The following is a 19,922-nucleotide window of genomic DNA, read 5'->3' as shown; positions in this document are numbered from 1 at the left end:
CTGCTTCACACATATACTGTGTTGGCATTTTAAGTGAGAGGAAAAAACTCATCAGCACACTTTTTGGATCATGTATCCATTATTTACTGGTGTTTACTAAAAATGCTGGCAATTTTCCAGTTCATTAGGGATCATCTCAGATCTGACTCTGCTGGCAAGAAATAAAACTATTACGATACCAACAGTAAAATATTTAACCTAAATAAAAAAAAAAAAATCTCCCTACTGCTTACAAAATAGTAGCATAATAATTATGGTGCTGGCTGAAGCAATTTCTAGTTTCAGTGTCTATGTACTTAAAGGAAAACTGTTCTATATCTTTAATTCCATAGAAGCTGTCTTGGTCAATTAAGTTACTGATAGGTAAAACGGTTTGCAATGTTTACTGTATTTGCTCTAAGCAAGGTATTAAAAACTTGAGGTCTCAGCAGAGAAGGCCCTAGGAGAGAAGCAGTACTGACTTTGAATCAGAAAACAATTTCTCCCCCAAGCAAAATTCATACTGATTGTTTAAAACATTTCTATTCCCATTTGCCAGAGGGTACTTTGAAGCAAGTATATTGTCCTAGCTCAGCTAGCCTTCAGTCCTACTGGCACGTTCAGGGACAGACAGGATGGTTCCATGTGCAATGCTGCTTTTCCAGCTGCATCACTCTGATGTGCATCCTGTTATGGGGAAAACAAAGGAAGACTCACTGATTTGTGTAAGCACTGGCAAGCCTTTCCACCTGACAACTACTCAGATTACAAAAGATTTATAGGCTGCATTGTCCTATATGTTGTTCCTTGAGAAGCCATTTATCTGCCTGTGTCTTACGCTGGCAGGGCAAGGTGGGTATCCACTGCTGCCATGCTGACTGGAACAGCAGTTCATGCAAAAGCACCACACTGTTCTGTACTGCACAAAACCTCCTCCTTCTGGAAATTTTCCTATGAGTGATCCCTCATCAGGCCTCTTGTCTTTGAGACAAGATACTACAAGATGCATACTACAAACAGCAAATGTGAAACAGCTGGTAGGCAATGCTGTAGCTTTGCTGGCAATAGAGAAGTTTTACTTATACACGAACTTTGAATGCTGAACCAAGTTATACAATGGCTACTTTCAGTAAGTGCCAAGGAACTACAACTGCTCAGAGCACCAAGAAGACAGAGCAATGAAAGCTTTAGCAACCCTGGAGTGTTATGTGATTGCACTAACTGCATCTATGTTGTGGAGTGATGTAGCAGGGAATCTCACCCCTCACAAGAGCTTATCTGTTGCTTGTTAGCTGGTGAAATAACTCAGGGCATCTCGCCCCTCACAAGAGCTTGCTAATTGACGAAATAACTCAATCAGGACAGCTTGTCTTGTAGTGAGTTATTTTGGTGCCATGAAAGTCATGCTTCCAGCTGTCAATAGATATCTTGCTGTAGAAATCTTGCTGAGATCTGGAAAGATAAGCTGAAATTTCTGACTGACAGTTCACTTTACAAACTACAAAAGCTACACCAAACCATCACAAAGCAGAAATCTTCTTCATGTTCCTTGGAAATATGTGGGGCTTTCTTCCCAAAGCTGGGATGCCTACTTTGTGGTTACTCTCCTGGGAGCTGAGTGAAAGGACTCTGCACACTATCGTTATTTCAATGGTAAATTACATGGACTCCTAATCTATACTAGTTCTTTGCTAGCTTTGATATAGGTACCTCAATATTGTGCACTATTTTATGTAATCTACTAGTTCTTTTTGTTTTATGCTGTGTAGTAAGTAACTATGTTTAAAGCCTTTTGTCTGTAATTGCCGGTCTATTCAATAAATAACTCATTTTATAATAAACCTGTTCTGCCATCCTTAGAACTTGCAGGCCAGTGTGATTTTAGGTACGGGCCACCTAAATTTAAGCTGCTGCCAAAAATCTGAGGCTAGGGCAGGGCTTGCCTGAAGCTCCCACTCGATCAGTAACAAGTGGTCACACTGGCACCTGATGTAAAGTACTTCATCGGCACTTAGGCTAATGCAAGATGAAGACTGCATGGAGATAACTAAAAAGGAACAAGTAGAATAATGAAAATAAGCCCACAAATGTCACAGTTACCTACCCCTCCCTCTACAGAGCTGGTCATTCCCTGGATATTAGGGTCAACTTCTGCATGAATTAGATTCATTACTTCAAAACAGTGCAGAGTCTGGGTCAGAGACACAGTTCTTCTGTTGCTATTGTTTCCAGGTTTTGCTTTGGGAAGGGGAATATGCTGAGGTTTCAAACCGCCATAGCCTACAGTGCAGAGCTTCAGCCAGGGCTAGTGAGTGTCAGAGCCTGCCCCGCTGGCAGGCCTGCTAGGATGTGCCTGCGTGAGAGACCTGGAGACCTTCCCACATTAGAACCATGTCTGTCTGTCTGTCCTTTCTCTTTTGATAAGGATTAATCCTAGATGATCCTTACATGAGAATAATTATAAGAAAAGATAAGAATAAAGGATGTACCTTTGTGAAAAGGAGATCATTCCTGTGAATGAGATGATCTCTACAATACTGGGATCAGAGGCTGTCTTATCTAAAACTATTTACAAATCATCTTGACACTGTTCAGGTTTGACAGCTCTATGTTTAAGTTACAGCACTGCATATACAGCAGCCATTATCACCAGTTATAAACAAAGCATCTGCTGGCATAGTGTGGACTCAACTGCTGATGCATATATAGCATCAATCTCTAGCAAATAAAACATTAAATAAAGTTTCTGTGAAATAAACAGAATACCTGTCATTGCAATCACTTCTTGTCCAATGCCAATACTTTACTACAAGTGTGTGCCTGTTTCTTTTATGTACAATCACTGAGCCAGGTCGTGTTTCCAGGCACAGCTTGTGAATTTTGCAAATTGTTGCCTCGATCTTTTTCCTAGTTTTCAGGTTTTATAAACCTGTATAAAAGCTGGTTTTTTTCTATTACCTTTCATTAGCAGAAAGTGGCCTACATGGAAATGTCTGGGCTTGGATTCTGCTACAGTTACATTTTTTGCTTGCCTTTCTTCATGTTCCCACTCTCCCCTTTATCGCTACTTACTCAAAGGGGTCGCTGGGATCAGCTCTCTGGAGCTCTGGAGGAATCGGTATTCTTTTGTAGTACATTTCCCAGTCAAAAGCTCCTCGCATGGCATCCCCCGCCTGTGCCTCGTAGCCAAAGTGATTGTGGTCAATGACATCGATCATAGGACACACGATGGTTTTGTGGTTAAGTGCAATCTGGTCTGAAAAATGAAAGTAGAAAATAGCAAATGGCATGTCTAGTCAAGCCATCTATCATATTACTGCAAAGTGAATCCCACAGGTTTCTGATGTTTGAAGATTGTTTGCTTTGTGCCCTATGCCCCCCCCCCATAATTTCATTTTTCAAATCTGTATCAAACCCTTATTTAAAGTAGAATTAATGCAGTTGGGCAATGATTAGAAGTATTTATGGTTTTTTAAAGGGAAGTATATCCCTGTGAGACCCATAGGAGTCCAGTCAACTGTATCTCTCTCACACTGCTACTCTGAGCTGTCCCCAGTCTGTCAGCTATGGAACAAGCCAGCAAGCAAATGGTAAAAATACTCCTTCATCCGTGGGGAGTGTGTATGGGAAGCCCCTGCGAGAGAGATTTATTCCTAAATGTGAATCCCGGCCCTTGCAACCATTCGGTCACTGTTACTGTGGCTGTAGCGTGCATCAGCTTTGAGACCAAATGTTTCAAGTTAAAGGGAAACTCCAACACAAAGAGCAAAACAGAGCTTGTGTCCTTTTTTTTGTAGCAATCTTTGAGTTATAAAGAAGGCTCCACAGTATTATTCTTACCTGCTTTCTAAAGAAAGGAGTTTAGTTTTGCTTTTAAAAAAAATAAAATTAGAACTGTGAGGCTAAATCAAATTTCCATCTCTAGCATAAGCTCAGGTGGGCCTGAGTCTGCTTTGGTGAATCCTATTGCTTAATCCAATAGAGCTCCTCTGAAAAGAAAGACATGTAAAGAAGATAGGCCAACATCAAGAACTAGGCAGAAGACTAATGGCTTGAAATGAGGAAGTACAGAGAAAACCTTTAGCTGTGTTGACATGAAAGGACAGTTAAAAACTACCTATGAACCCTCGCGAAAAAAGAAAATCTTAAAATTCCAAGTATAATAAAGCTTTTTCTCTGAATGGCAGCTTAGATCCTTTACATTATTTAGTACATTTTAGTGCCTATGGGACAAACTTTTTTTTTGGTTTTGTTGCTTAGATTTCACTGATGCTTGATAATACCCTAAAAATAATCAGAGGGCTGAGTGTGGATTGAACACTTAGATAGGAAGGCAGGTGGTACTGGTATAATGATTAATAATAGAGATTCTGCTTCCATGCTTCTGAGGGACTGCAATTAAGAAAAAAAGATTATTTTCACAAAACATCTGAGTCTTTATATTTATTCTCAGTAGCTCAAGTTTAGAAACACTGTCCAAATCAGGGATCAATGCTGCTAGTGAGAAATTACTGCGACTGGAAGTTCAGCAGGTTTTCACATCCTTGTCCTTTAATAGTGAAATAAATTTAAAGCACAGGTTCTCACAAAATTCTAGGAAACTCATCCCAGAGATAATGGCTGCGTTACTGCTGCTATTGCCAAATATAATTACATTCACTGGCACACTGTATAGTGTTATCTGTGATCATTATATAAAGTCACTTTTACATAATCTCTTTCCTGTGATGGCCCTCCTAATAGTTACAAGGCTTATAACAATTTGTCTCTGAACCCCCTTCTAAATTGATTGGAGGAGAGAAACTAAATGGGATTGATTTGTCTGGAGCAGGTCAAAGGTAGACTCATAATGCTTTAGTATCCTTCTCTTCATCTTTAAAAGCTGCTGTCTTTAAATACACTGAAGGATTTGAAGCTCCAAGTCTCATGCACAGATAGTCAGAGGGAAATTTATTTGAGCAATGCTCAAGCTCAAGCCCAGTCTTAATTTCTGAAACTCTCAAGAATTCTGCAAGTATGATGATGCTTACCTGCCTGTTTTAGTGTGTTTCTGCAGAACTTCTCAGTCCCCAAAATATTTTAGAGATAAGGAACCACAGGAAGATCTTGATTTCTTATGAAACCAGGGTGTTTGTAGTTGTGCACACCAAAAGACAGAGTAACCAAACTTGCAGCCTCAATGTTTCTTTCAGTATATTCATATAAAATAATGAATTTTACATACATACTACTTAGGCTTAAATGTAGCCCCAGTATGAATTTAGGAAACAGAAAGAAAAGGCTGTAGGGCTAGCTTACATTTCACAAGTGTGGTGGTATCACATGCCAGTATGCAAACATGCTGCTGCCTTTATCAGCCACTGCTCTTTCCTCCACCTGCTCCTAATGCCAGACACTGAAAGCCACAGCAGAAATGCTTTACAGTTTCTCTTCCATTGCCTTTACTCCCCATCCCCTTACAGATTCCTACTGGTTTAAAAATATCCATGCATTATTTCAGTGCATAAAGACTTCAGTTAAAGGGAAGAACAAAGAGATAAGCATCACTGTACATTCAAAAATCTTGCAGATTTGAGGGAAAGCACGGGAACAAGAGGGAACATTGCTCAGAGCTCTCTCCCTAGCAATTTTAACCAATATATACATACATATTTGAATTCAGCACTTTTTGGATCAAGCAGAGTAAGCATATATGGCAATAAACAGAAGTTTTCAATATGGATGAGTCACTGTCTCAGAAATGCAGGTTTTATCTTTATGACAAAGAGGTACCCCTTTAATTTCAGGTGCTTGTTTCAAATTTGGCTGGATAAAGTAACAATGCAAAATTGCAAATAGTCCTATTTTTGTAATTTTTCAATGCAAATATTTTTATTGTTCTCCTTAAATATGTGATCACAGATAGTGACAACATTTGAGTAACTCAGCAAATTATCTCTTGTTTTCTGAGTTTCCATAAGTAGTTGTGCCCTCAAGCAATACATCATATACATGTTGTGAAGATGGATAACAAGAAGATGTTTTGATAACTTGTTAAGCATAATTTGATCATGATATATTTTTAATTCTCGGTCAGGAAAGGAATCTGTTTTAACAAACCCAGTTCTGGTAGCCTATGTCACTGCTGATCTACTGTCCATCTCTCCTCTTACTACTCCTGCAGCAACATTAGCAGAAGGAAAAGGAGCCTGCACCTTTCCTGTTTGCCACTCAGTTTCTTAACTGCAATAATTGTGTCTTCACACTGCACTAAACTGTCAAGTGCTGGAGCCCAAGTCACATCTTTCCTTCTGCTGAGGAGTGACAACAAACAGCTGTGTTTGCCAACCTTTTTACATCACTACAGCTGCCTACTCAGTGAGCATCAGTCAAAACTCTCTAGTATCTCAGAGTGTTGTTAAGAGCCCATTTAAGCTAAAGAAATAAACTAAATAAAGAAAATAAAGGCATTTTACACCCATTTTTAAGAAAACAAAACAAAACAAAGGACTGTAACTTAAAACAATTGTGGCTCAGGTCCACAAAGCCATTTAGATACCCTACAAGTACCGAAATAACTCAGTCTTCCTTTGGTCTAAAAGTGATAGTCAATTCTGAAAATATAAGTTAGATACCTAAATAGCTCTGAGAACCATCTTCAAGAGATTGCTCTTGGTTTCCTCATCCCCGTCCCCAGCCTCTAACTTTCAAGGTCTCATGTTGAACAAAACCTGGTTTGGAACAGTGGAAACCGCTGGCCCTCTCAGGAAAGACTGACAGCCCAGAGCAGGACTGAACCATGTACTTGTTAAGGATTTTGCACTACACATGGCAGATACAATCAGAGCTAGAACAGGGCAGCTTCAAAGCAATAAACACTCAACATGTCCTGTGTTGTGGTTTCTCTGAATGACTTTCAGTCACATGCAGTGCTGAGTGAATACAAGATATAACTTCAGATAAACACTTGAAAACATACACTAACTTTACTATTATTAGCAGCCAGGTGTCATCTGATTCCAGTACAGTAAATATTTGCCATCTGAAGTTTATAAGAAAGTTCTCTAATCCCCTTAGAAAAACAGGGCACAAGGAAAATATACTAGAGGTGTGCTCATTTTCTATTTGTCTTTCACATAATGCTCTACTTTTTCTTTCAAAATAAAGCAGATTTGATTCTGGGCTTCAGTATTCCTCAACATTCATTTCCAGGTCCTCTGGATGGTTGGCTATCTACAGGTATTCTACTGTATGTGGAATGAGAAAGATCTCATCCCTCTTGAGAACTAAGGGGCACTGATAAAGTTGCTCTCATCTTTCCGGTTTTCTCGTTTGAGGCTGAGGGTTCAATACCCAACTGCAACCTGGCTGCAATTATGAATCCTTAATTGCCATTCTATTTATTTTTCAGTTTTTACAGGGTGAAATCTGGCCAGATGTATGGAACAGATTATCTTGATTTCACACAGGCTAGAGGATCAGGCCCAGCCAGGACAGGTTTATGAAAGTCTGATCCTGCCGGCCTAACATGATCTCCTTCTATAAGCAGGTACCCTGCCTAGTGGATCTGGGGAAGGGCTGTGGACATTGTCTACCTGGTCTTCAGTAAAGCCTTTGATACTGTCTCTCACAGCATTGTCCTGGAGAAGCTGGCAGCTTAGACAGGTGCACTCTTCACTGGATAAAAAAGTGGCCAGATGGCCAGCCCGGAGAATGGTGGTGAATGAAGTTAAATCCAGCCGGTGGAAGATTGGAAGTGCTGTTGGAGCCAGTACTTTTGAACATCTTTATTGTTGATCTAGAAGGGGATTAAGTGCACCCTCAGCCAGGTTGCAGATGACACCAAGTTGGATGGGAGTGTCAACCTGCTGGAGGGCAGGAAGGCTCTATAGAGGGATCTGGATAGGCTGGAACAAGGACTGAGGCCCTTGGCTCATAACAACTCCATGCAGCGCTGAAGGCTTACAGATGCACATCTAGAAAGCTGCCCAGAGGAAAAGAACTTGGGGGTGCTGGTTGGCAGCATCTGAACATGAGCCAGCTGTGCCCAGGTGGCCAAGAAGGCCAATGGCATCCTGGCCTGTACCAGCAATAGTGCGGCCAGCAGGACCAGGGCAGTGACTGTCCCTCTGTACTCAGTGCTGGTGAGGCTGCACATCAAGTGCTGTGTCCAGTTCTGGGCCCTTCAGTACAAGAAAGACAGTGAGGGGCTGGAGTGTGTCCAGAGAAGAGCAATGGAGCTGGTGGAGGGTCTGGAGCACAAGTCCTATGAGGAGCAACTGAGGGAGCTGGGGTTGTTTAGCCTGGAGAAAAGGAGGCTCAGGGAAGACCTGAGCCTCTCTACAACTGCTTGAAAGGAGGGGCTGTGGTAAGGTGGGGGTCAGTCTCTTCTCCCAGTGATAGGACAAGGGGAACTGGCCTCAAGTTGCACCAGGAGAGGTTCAGATTGGAGATTAGGAAAAAATTTCTTCACTGAGAGAGTAATTAAGCATTGAGACAGGCTGCCCAGGGAAGTGGTGGGCTCACCACCCATAGAAGTATTCAAAAAATGAGTGGATCCAGAACTTTGGGATATTGTTTACTGGTCATGGTATTAGATCAAAGATTGGACCTGATGGTCTTGCAGGTCTATTCCAATCTTAATGATAATATTATTCCTTTCAGATGAGAAAGCAAGAAAAGGAACTGTTTTTGCAATTTTCTTGTGTTTAAGTTTGCAAAATTGGAGGGTTACTGCTGCAACCTAGCAAAAGACCTCAAAGGACATGAGTGAGAAACTTCTTGAGATTTTTAAAATTTGTGGCAATGTATTTTGTGCAGTGGGACAAAATCAGAAGGCAAAGGAAAGGTGGCTGTACACGTAGAGTACTCATCAGTGTTTAATGGCTACTTTTTGGGGCTGCATGTAGAAGGCTAGTTGAAACTTGTATTTCTCTCTGCTCCTTTATGCCATTTGTGTTTCACATGAAGACATGGAGGTTATTTTTAAAATGCAGATGTTGTGACTGAGGGCAAAGGGCTAACAAAGGGAAAGACTGTATGCGTGATTTGATATGGAAGCCAGAAAGGAAAAAAATTTGGAATTTTGTGGATTATCTTGTTACTGATCTGAAGAGAAGCTAGTTACCAGGACTTTTCTTGGTCTCTACTGATAGCTCATTATCAGAACAGCACATCTTGCTGCAAATGCTTTATCAGCTTACTGTGTGGCCCAAGAGTCCTAACAACAAAAATCAAGAAAAAATAACCATTAATTAGTGAAACCATAACCTTTTGTGTACTTAGTGCAGACTTTTAAAATTATTACAAATTTCTTTATTAGGCAACTCAGAAATTTCCTTTAGTTATGGTAGCAGAAAGGTATATATTGCAAAGCATATATACTTTGCATGTAGTCAGGTGTGTAGAAAAGAGAATGTTGTTTCCTGAAGTGAAATCCTAGACTACAACAATTGATTCTTTCCATTCCTTTAACTAATGGAGCTTTGCTGGCTGCAGCTGGAATCCAGCAAAGCAGTCAATAGCAAATCATTCTTTCTGAGCTTCCTGTTGTGAATGCTGTTGCTATTGGATTTAACACTGAGGCCTTGGATATATTTACAGCAAAAACTGTTTTAATGCAATGTAGAAAACTAGGAAGGAGTACAATACCTGCATAACAAAACTTTCAGGTGCATAGCAAGGACATAGCATAATACTAGATTTAGTGGTGTATTTAGTAGTAGTAATAATAAAATAAATTGCAACTATAATAAGCTAAAGCAATACTGCAAGATTTTACTAGTCCTTTAGTCTCAAGAAACAAAATTCAACTTCTTACATTTCTTGGAGTTCTCTCTCATAGACACTTCAGACAATGCAGCAGAACTGTAAACACTTTGATAAAGTGTATGTCCTGCTTACTGTAGGACATAGCTTCAATTGTTGGTTGCATGTTCTGATTTTAATGTCTGATGAACGCTCATGCACTTACTAAGCAAGGGAGGCAGCCAATTCACGTTGACTTCGCAGTGGGAATCCAGAAATGTCAAGACTTCTCCTCTAGCCAGCGAGGCTCCTAGCAGCCTTGTCCGAATGAGCCCTTCTCGTTTCTTGGTACGCACAATCCTCACCTTGGCAAAACGGACCATGTATTCCTCCAGCTTCTCTTTTAAATGTTCTAGAAAGAAGGGCAAAAAAGCGTCAGTGGTGCCAGGCCTGGAGGAGCCAACAGAAGGACAGGTTGGCGTACAACCTGCAAGGAGCTTATCTACTTCCATCTCTTGTCACTTCAAGTCCTCCAAACTCTGCCACAAATCCTCCTGAGATAGTTCAGGAAGTGCAAATATTCTCTGTTTTATCACACAGAGGAAGACACTGACACTCTGCTGCAGTTGCTACTGGCAACCTGCCATCCACGATATAATGGCCAAAAGAGCTGCAGGATATTCATCCATTCTCTGGCTCCTGCAGCCCAGGGCCATATAACACTCTGGCGTGTCATTTTATAAAGTGTCCTTTCCAAGTCAGTTTCCTATATCAACTTATTATGAAGAACTATGCATGGAAATAAATTTTAAAAAATAAAAATAGCAGGATAAGATTGCTTTTGTAATGGAAAATGAAGAAAGATTTTAATAGTTGGATACCAGCATGACAGCACATAGACAGCTGAATTTCTAATAAAATTAAGGTGCAAATGTAGAGTAGTTGATAGGTTCTCTAATCTGCAAAATCTGGTTGTTTGTATTGCAAAACATCATCTTTGGGAACATTTTTTCTTCTGATAAGAAATGCACCCCAAGATTCGTAAGAAAATCCAACAGCTAAAAAACACCCCACAGTTTTGCCTCTTCCTAAACACATCTACAAGACAAATCCTGATCTTTTGTCTTTGCTATAACACCTCAGCTTGACACTCATTACTTTGGAAAAACATGATAATGTCATTCATCAGGGAAAAAGGGAGAGAAAAGCTTAGTCTCTGATAAGTAAAATCGCTGATAAGCTACATTTAGTGATGCTAGAGTTTGCAAGCTAAGTCTCACTGAAATGGCTTTGTCAGGTTATGCTTGTTTCTGATATCAGCTACTAATTCTTCACAGTTTTATGGACACCACAGGCCTTGTTCCTGTCCTTAAGTCATTACAGATTGCAAGAATTTTGCTGTGGACAAGCCAAAAGGATTTCCATTTAGCAGTATCCTGGAGTATAGAATGGTGACACACAAATTCAGGTCAATGAGCAAGCAAGTCACAACACTCACAGTGCAATATAGGATCCTGAAAAAATAAATTAAGATCCAGTGAAATAGAGCTCCGTGCACATGCTTCTTTTCATCTTGTTTTTTTCCTAGCTGACAAACACATAAGACTTTCCAAAGATACCTGCAGATTAGGAAGAAGCAGAACGCTGATGCGTATTTATGTGTATTTAGTGGAAGAGTACTACATGGGATGGTCCTCTGTACCGAGGAATCCTGATGCACACTAGCACAGAAGAGGGACTGGGAACATCAGCCTGCAAGGATAACAGAACAGGGGGCTTCTGGGAGAAGAAACTCAACACTGTGGAGACATCCCGAGTCATGAGAGAGGTTTGTGCTCATAGTACTCCCTGGAAGAAGTATTAGGTCAAGTGAGGAAAGCCAAGTCTGAGGCAAAAACTAAAGAATGACATTCAGATACATATAGAATGTTTTTGTCTTCTACTCTGTGGTTGACTGTAGAATACACATTAAATTCTGAAACAGGATTGAAAGAAGTATCCCTTTTTCCATCCTGTTTCACTATTTACATACTCAATAAAACTCCAACACAGTCCCCCAACAGTAACTATGTCAAGAGATGTCCTGTGTCTTGAACGGTGGGCTTTGTATGACCAACCACATTCACAGGACAAGGCCTGTGTGCTACTCTGACTCATTTTAGGTACTAGCTACAATTCAGTTTTGTGACTGAACTGAGGTTAATTCAAGCCCTGGATCATTTTGTGCCCACAGGCAAGACTGTTTAAAGTGTGTATTTATTGAACTGTTTTTCTGTTTTTATGAGCTCCATTGAGACTATTCCCATAGTGCAGGAATACAGAAGAAGGGAAATAGACCTTAAAAACAAAGATACAAAGATCTTGCAAGTAATATAAGAAAGTCTGTTAGGGCTGTCAGTCTGGATTTTTTTCTGTATTGTAAATCGTATCATCTAATAGCCATGAAAAATGAAAAAGCTCCAAAGTGACAGGTTATTACATATTTCCAAAGTAAATCAAATCTAATCAGTTAGGTACCGTAGGATCTGTGAGTCCTCAGACACCAGAAATTTCCTGCAGTTCTCTAAGGTCACCTAACCCTTCTCCTCTTCCTTCCACAAGTCTTCAGTTTGTTTGCACTGAATAGTGCATAGGGACCCAGCACCAAGAGCAAGACCACATTGCTGCACATTGTACAGACACACGCCAAAAAGAATGGGGATACTCAGCCAGAACACACCTCTCCAGCTGTGGAAGCAACCACTAAAAGCCTTGGCTATAGTACAAATGCCCATTGTCACCTGCCTGCCCTCACAGATGGGTTCACTGATGAGGCTCTTAAGCTGACCAGAGGAGCTGACCAGCTACTACATAGCTCTAAATTTCATTATGTGTCAGACACAATTGCTTTACTCTTCACTTTTTCTAGGCAGTTTCCCTCTTTGTGGGTGAAGGCAGATACCAAGAAAACACCTAAACACTCTGATGGAAAGAAGCAGGAGCCTTACTTGGACAATTCAAATTGTTTGTGGTGTTGGTAGGCTCTCTGTTGCCTGTAGGCACATGTGAGTTGGACCTTCCCTAGCTAGTGTCACAATGGTTAGGGTAAGGCCCTTACAACAGGCAGTTTGAATATGGCCACCACTGATGTTTAAATGAACTCATACAAATGCACCCTTTTCACTGAAATTCAATCTCATACAAAGGAATTAATTTCATTCCTTACACATCTTTCAGTGAGCAAATTCTGAAAGCTGAGTGCCTATCTTCTCGGGAAAACACTTCAGCGAGGGATGATGTGAACTATCAAATTACGATACATTCTTTTCTGTTCTTATATCAATTGCTAAATAACAATAGAGTTGAATAATATGATTTGATTGTCATCAGTTGTATTGGAGCTTGAAATCCATGAAATCAAGGGTAGTTCATACTGTTCTTTCATTACTTTGGATTCCTTGCAAACACGGGAAACAGGTCTCTTAAATTTTAAAGCTTTTTTTTTTTACTTTTTAAATCTTGTAATTTGCCAAATCTGTTAGAATAAAGTGCCCCTTTTCACAGAACTCCATAAATTTCCCTCACAGAAGATAACACCAAATATTTTATTTCCTAGTACAACTGCATTTTCTCACAGATCCCAACTATTTAGTTGCTAATATTATCTCCAGAAGAAGCATCTCACACACAAACCCTCTACGTTACACATATACATTTACTAGTAAGCAAACTGAAGTGCACAAGTAAACATGCATGAATCAATGTCAGCACAAAACTATAATTCTAGAGAAATTATTTGAAAGAAATTATAATGCAATGTGTAAAATAGACAGCAACCTTTAATAAAAAGACATTCAAATGTCCAGAGGACAACACATTTTGCCCATTCATTACCAAAAGAAACAGTTTGAACAGATTTGCCATGACAATAGAAAAGGGTGGTAGGATGGTTTAATTTATATTCTGTAGTATTACATAAATTCCACTTTCAGAGTTGGGCATGAGAAGCTAATATTTAAATTCTAGAGTAATCTATAAATGGTACCTTTTGCATATAAAGAAGCCAAAGCCCCTTTCATTAGATATGACGACCAAATATCTAATTTGTAATTTAAAAGAAAATGCATCATATTTTTCTTTACAGTGCTGATCAAATGAATCCATGAATCATAAGTTTGACACATGCCAGGCACCTGCTAGGGCAAGAGCCGGCACAAGTGGTGACAAATAAAGAATAATGCACGGGCAGGCTGTTTACAGGCTGTCACTGCTCTGACAAGTGATGATAAAGGGAGGCATTATGTCTCTTCTAGTGACAGCCTGTAAACAAATTCTCCATTGTAATTGTTCTGCCTCCTCTGTCTTCATTTAAAGTCTGGAGAAGTTTTTCTAAAATAATAGCAGAGACGCAGTTGCTTGGTCATAATAACTAAGGATCTACTCAAGCAGAGTACCCATTTACTTAATTTGGTGCCCAGAAATAAATTGGAAAGGGTTCTGTCTTTGTCAGGAAAAAAATCACATAGTAGTAAAAGGCAGAACTGAAATTCTTCTCTCATGTTGGGATGCATACAGATGGTATTTCATTATCACATTAGTACCCATGTTGCTGTGCGAAAAGAAATGTTCCTCCAGGGTTATTGGTAAGGGAGACTTAAAAGTTTGTGTGAAAGCTAGAGCTGATCTTCAGGATGTGCTTGACTGCAGTATGGACCATGAAAAAGGAAGGAAAATACAAAGAAAATAAAGCCTTCTGCTAAGCCCCACTTCTGGCTGGCCAGGCAAGTCCACCCCAAATCTTTGCCTGTAACAGAGCCCTTCTCCACATCTAGCACCTCAAATTTCTGCCCAAAAGTACTAGCAATTTCTGTTAAGGATCACTGACCCACAAATTATCAAATATTTAAGAGCAGCAACAGAGTCTGCTAAATGCTTGGATAAACAATTTGAACTAAATCTGTTTATTTCTAATCTGAATTGGCTGAGAGGTATGTAATTCCTTGCTCTGCCATTCCCAACATGAACCATATGAAAATAGTCCAAGAAAAACTTACAGAAGTAGGAAAGGTATACTGGCCTCTCCTGTTATCTCAGCACAGGCATATGGGAGGAAGTAACATGGCCAAAGCTATATTAAGTCTATGGCCTTAGGTCAGGAAAACAATACATAAGTGACTATCTCTCGGTGAAAATTAAAGCAGTAAAATGGCTATTTTGCCTTGCAAAAGCCACGAGGCCAGCTTTTTTGAGGCCAGATCAAGATTTTTCTCTATCTTTTTTTACTCTCTGGCCAGCAACAAAGAGCTGTGTGTTAATATGCACAGACAAACCTGCAAGAACACTTACGCACCATCCATGGCTCTCACAGTGAGAAGAGCCTCCATTACCTTATTATTTCCCTTTCTGCAAGATGGGATTATCTTCCCAGGTAAAATTAGCAAGGATATCCTCCTTTCATTTCCTGAAACCTTGAACCAGAACAGCTTAATCTTTGGATGACTGACTTAAGCTTGACAGAAAATACATAAAGGAAACGGAGGGACCTATGGTTTTTCAGTTATTGCTTTCTGCTGCAATTGACAAGACAGCCCTCTGCAGTGCACTGTCATTCTTTTTACTTTCACTGACTGTATGTCTGCTACCATAAAAGCAAATCAGTCTGAACAGACAATACAAGGCGAGCCTATGAATTTGGGTACATAATTTTCCTTTCTTCCAGTTTCCCTTTAAGTTTATTGTTTGCAGAAGGTTGGTTGGAAGTGCTAGTTGAACACAGAATGGTTGCACAGTCCATACCAGGCAGCTGCCACTTTTCATAGCCAAGTCAAAGACTACAAGAAGGACAAGTCCCCAGGTTATAACTCTGGGTAAACTACTTCACTGCTGCACTACCCTTCTCACTAATAAGTCTTTTCTAAAGTCCAAACTGAATCTTCCAAGCTGCATCCTGGGGTTGTTGCCTCTTATTATACCATCTGCCAGTAGCAGGAGTAATTTAGTTTTGTCATCTCTGCAATTCCCATTCAAGTTACTGTGGGTAAATGTTAGATCACCATTTAGCTGCTTCTTTGCCAGACTAAACAAGCCCAGGTTTGTCAGTCTCTTCTCAAAGGTCACATACTTTTGGCCGATGACAGTCCTGCCAGTCCTCAGCTAAGCTGACTCCAGCTGTAGTCCTTGAATTGCAGAGCCCAAAACTGGATGCAGAATTACAGCTCTGTGCAGAACCAACATGGTAAAAAGTAAAATTTAATTTTATCTGCTTACTCTCATCCTAATGTAGCCAAATCCATTTTGCCTTCCTGGTAATAACAAGGCCATCACTTTCTCCTATTCACTTGGCATCCACTATGACCTTTGCAGGTCCTTTACACCACACCAGCTAGCCAGTTTGCATCTTTACTGGTACATGGGGTTATTCACCTAGGTGCAGAATCTATCACTCCTTGTTGAACTGCATGATATTTATTTTGCCCAATCCTAGAGCTTCCTGTATTATTTGATGTGTCAATCACTTTCTCCATTTTTGTATCATCCACGTATTTGCTGAGGGCACACTGTCTCATCATGCAAGTTATCAGTGACTAGCATTGACCCCAGTACTTACCTAAGCTATTCTGCCAGTTAGTCCTGACTAAGGAAATCTGGAGGAAAGATGAGGAAGTTTTCTGCCAAACAGATTTTAGCATCTGATCCATAGCCACTCTAGACAACAACAAGTTCCAGAAGCAGACAGGTAGTGTGGAAGCTATTGGGTACGGTAAGTTCTGATACAGACTGATAAATAAGAGCAAAATTAATAGCCACTTAATAGCAATTGGCTAAGGGCAATCTTATTTTAGCATTAGATAACCCATTCTTTCCGAACAGTTTTGCACAGCTAAGACTAAGATCACTTGAGATCACTACATACTTACACAGACACTTGTGCCAAACACTTGGAAACTTGTTTTGGCTGCAATGTCTGGGTTAACTGGCTTGAGTCAAGCTAAAATGCAATCTCTTTTTTCTGATATTAAAAATGAGTCAAGCTAAAATGCAGTTTCTTTTTCTGATGTTAGTAACGACTCAAAGTCCTTGCATGATATAGTACAAGGCTATGGAGAGTATCCTGAATGTGCAATAGTTCTGTTCATTCCTGGCACATCAATGACTATGAACTCCCAGACAGCACCCTCATTTTGATTTAAACTACAGCCTGTTAAAGTTGAAAGAATCTCCAAACTCCATAGTAAATGCACATTCTTTTGCCACAACCTGAAAAGGTTAGCATTACTAAGAGCAAGAGGCTGAACAGAGCAGATGAATACAGCTTGATTTCATTCAGGATAGACTTAAGGTAAACTCCTCTAACAAATCTGTTTTGTTGTGCGTGAGCTTTCATACAGTCATGAAAGGAGTGACTGGGACTGCAGAATCTGTAAGGCAAGCTGGGTTTGCTGAGACTTCTCCAACTATAGCTCCATTCAATAGAGATATGCAGAGATCCTGGTACCTCTTTGTTCCACTTCCCTGAGCCCAGGTAATTGTGACTTACCAGTCATTCTGTCACCAGCAGAGAAGCGCCTTTGTCAACAAAGTGAGTGTTCAGGTAATTGAACACCTAAATATTAGGTGTGGTGACTGCTTACACAGATGTCACTGAAGCATCATTAAACTCTTGAGGTACTTTTCCATTCTAGATTTTTGAACAGGAAAAGGAGTGAAACACTTCATTTTTAGGTAGCAGTAATGCAGCACAGTAAGTCAAGCCACCTCATAAGCAGCTAGGGCTGGCTTGACAGTTTGTTGGGAGCACTGATACAGCTCCAAATTTTCTTTTCTTATAAGAACACAATGAAAGATTTTTTTAATGGATTTACCCCAACTGCCAGTTGTATGAGGTAGCTCTTGATACCCCCAATGGCACTGTAGTATGGTAACATGTCTTTTCTACAGCTGATAGCAGACTCTTCCATTTGCTATGCTCACATCAGTCTAGCTCAGAGAATAAATGCAACCACCTTATGCTGGATAAGGATGTTGGTTACGAATATGCAGCAAAGCAGTCTTAAATGGAAAGTAAAAATTAATTAACAGGAAATTATTTTTGCTGCAAGGTAAATACAATAATTGCCTGACTTGGAATGTGATCAAGAAACTGAGCCAATTAATGACCCAGCAGATTAAACAGGAGAGAGCTCTCGGTGCACAAACAGGAAGCAAAAGCCACATTCCCCTCTGCTTGTCCTCCTGCTAACTGTATGGGTTGAGAGCACTGCAAGTACAGTGCCTGGCCTCAAGGGTGAAAAGAAACCATACTATTCACTTTGAATGGCACTTTGCAGAATGTTTTGCTCCCTGGAATAGCTTTACCACAACAGCAGCATGGCTGATGGAAAAAAGTTCAACCAAACTGGGAGGAATTTCATCCCGGTATCATCTTGGTAGCCCTGAACTTCATGTGACCCATACAAGTGTGCTCAGGGACGCACTGCCCACCCAGGGGATGAGAAGGAAGGCAGAGGAGCTTGCAAAAGCTTTTTTAATGAACATTTTTTTTTACAACAGAGACTTTACTGTGAATGCACACACTTGTTTTTCTTACACCTCTAATTCAATGAATGTTACGACGGCTACAGCTCGAGCAAGAGTTTGGACTACTAGATTACCTATAAGGGAAACCATTTCAGTAAACAGTAAGATAATGCAGAAATGTACAGCTGCCTTTATAGATCATTCTCTGAACACAGTTACGTAGCACAGACCTGTCAAAAGAGTGACTTTGCTGAGTTAAAATTTGATTATTTTTAACAGGTCTGTTTACTACAGAGGTATTTTCACAGTAACTTGTCCCCAAGGGAAGTACATTGTAAGGTTTCTTCCAGGCTGCAAGGCCAGTTAGAAGGTTATTTGGAAGTGAATCCATGAAAGAGAAACTTTCCTTGAGATCAATACGTTAGTCACAAATGCCGTCCTCTTTCTTTCACAGTCACAATTTTGCATCCTGACAATATTGATTCTTAAAAATTGTAAATGATGACCTGTCAAGCAGCACTTCCTTTTGCAAGGTATTTTTAACACTGCAAAGAGCCTTGCAGATTTCGAGACCTGTCTTTAGACTGACATTTTCTCTGTTTTGCCTGAAACTATCTTTGGCATACTTTTAGTTCTTCCTCCAAAATATACCACTGACTTTTGCAATTTTTCCCTCATTCCTCTCTTTTTAACCTCTCAAATGCCAAGGACAGATTGTATTGGAGAACTGGTAGAACACCACTGTGAGGATGGCAGGGATCTTGTATTTGCAGAGGACCATAACACTGTCCCTTGGGAAGACTGGAAATAGAATTCACAGAACACATGTAATTTTTAAGTGGCATCAGATTCCGGTACAGGTCCCCACATTGAACACTTATTTCCCAGAGTAATTCTACTGACATTCTAATGTGTTGCAAACTTAGGCTTGACTAACCTAAAGATACTGGAATATGGTCATCTACTCACAGAATCTTTGAATAACCTCCTGACTAACTGAAAGAGCTATACTTCTGTAGTTCTTTTCCATTTTATGTGCTAACCATTAGAGGTTAATGGTCAGGTCGTAAATAGACCTTGAAGTTAGTCCTTTTCCTCAAGAATTCAGTGGTTTTTTTTCCCCTAGTGCAAAGGATTTTTGATGTAAATAAGAGAAGTTCTTGAAATATGCTTTCAAAGAGAAGTCCTTGAAATATGCCTTGAAACTCAGATTTCAAAATACAAAATAGATTGTGGGCAATATTTATTGTCTTTGAAATTTGATATTTTAACAAGAAGTTGATCTTGGTCTTCCAACTTTTTATCAATATTTTTCTGTTTAAAAATGCCCTCTCTGACAGAGGAACTGGAGTTCTGAGGTACCAAATCTTTCCTGTGGAGTGATGAATTTACCTAAGCTCTGCACAGTGCAACAGGATAAAACATGTAGATACTCAATGAGTTCTCTCTGACCTACTGAAAGAGGCCTTAAATTCCTAGCAGTGTAAATGCCAGCAGCATGGAGCCATAAATTTCCAATCATCCTTTGTATCTCCTGAATTTTATTTCCTATAACAAAGCACCTGGCAATACTAGACTTTTTTTACAGGTGGAATGCAGGCCTTTATAAGCTTCAAGAACACTTATTGTTGAAGCAAGTATCCAGTTCCTTCTCTCAATTGCTGCATTTCATCATCCAAACATTTTCTTTTCTTAGCTGTTATTTCAAGAGTTTTTCCCTT

The 19,922-nt window shown here is 39.9% G+C and overlaps 1 protein-coding gene across 9 annotated transcripts in view; it reads right to left on the bottom strand.

The window, feature by feature from the left end:
• GALNTL6 (polypeptide N-acetylgalactosaminyltransferase like 6) overlaps positions 1 to 19,922 on the bottom strand; it is a 451,443-nt gene that overhangs the window by 68,904 nt on the left and 362,617 nt on the right. For all 9 annotated transcript variants that reach the window (XM_069013725.1, XM_069013734.1, XM_069013727.1 and 6 more), the window contains 2 exons: positions 9,932 to 10,117; positions 3,052 to 3,235 (listed from right to left, as the gene is read on the bottom strand). In XM_069013725.1, the coding sequence (XP_068869826.1) occupies positions 3,052 to 3,235; positions 9,932 to 10,117 (370 nt within the window). The remainder of the gene's footprint in view (positions 1 to 3,051; positions 3,236 to 9,931; positions 10,118 to 19,922) is intronic.

The sequence above is a fragment of the Aphelocoma coerulescens genome, chromosome 4 (genome assembly GCF_041296385.1).
Source record: "Aphelocoma coerulescens isolate FSJ_1873_10779 chromosome 4, UR_Acoe_1.0, whole genome shotgun sequence".
NCBI lineage: Eukaryota > Metazoa > Chordata > Aves > Passeriformes > Corvidae > Aphelocoma > Aphelocoma coerulescens.
The sequence above is the reverse complement of the archived record's forward strand: the minus strand, read 5'-3'. Positions and strand labels throughout refer to the sequence as shown.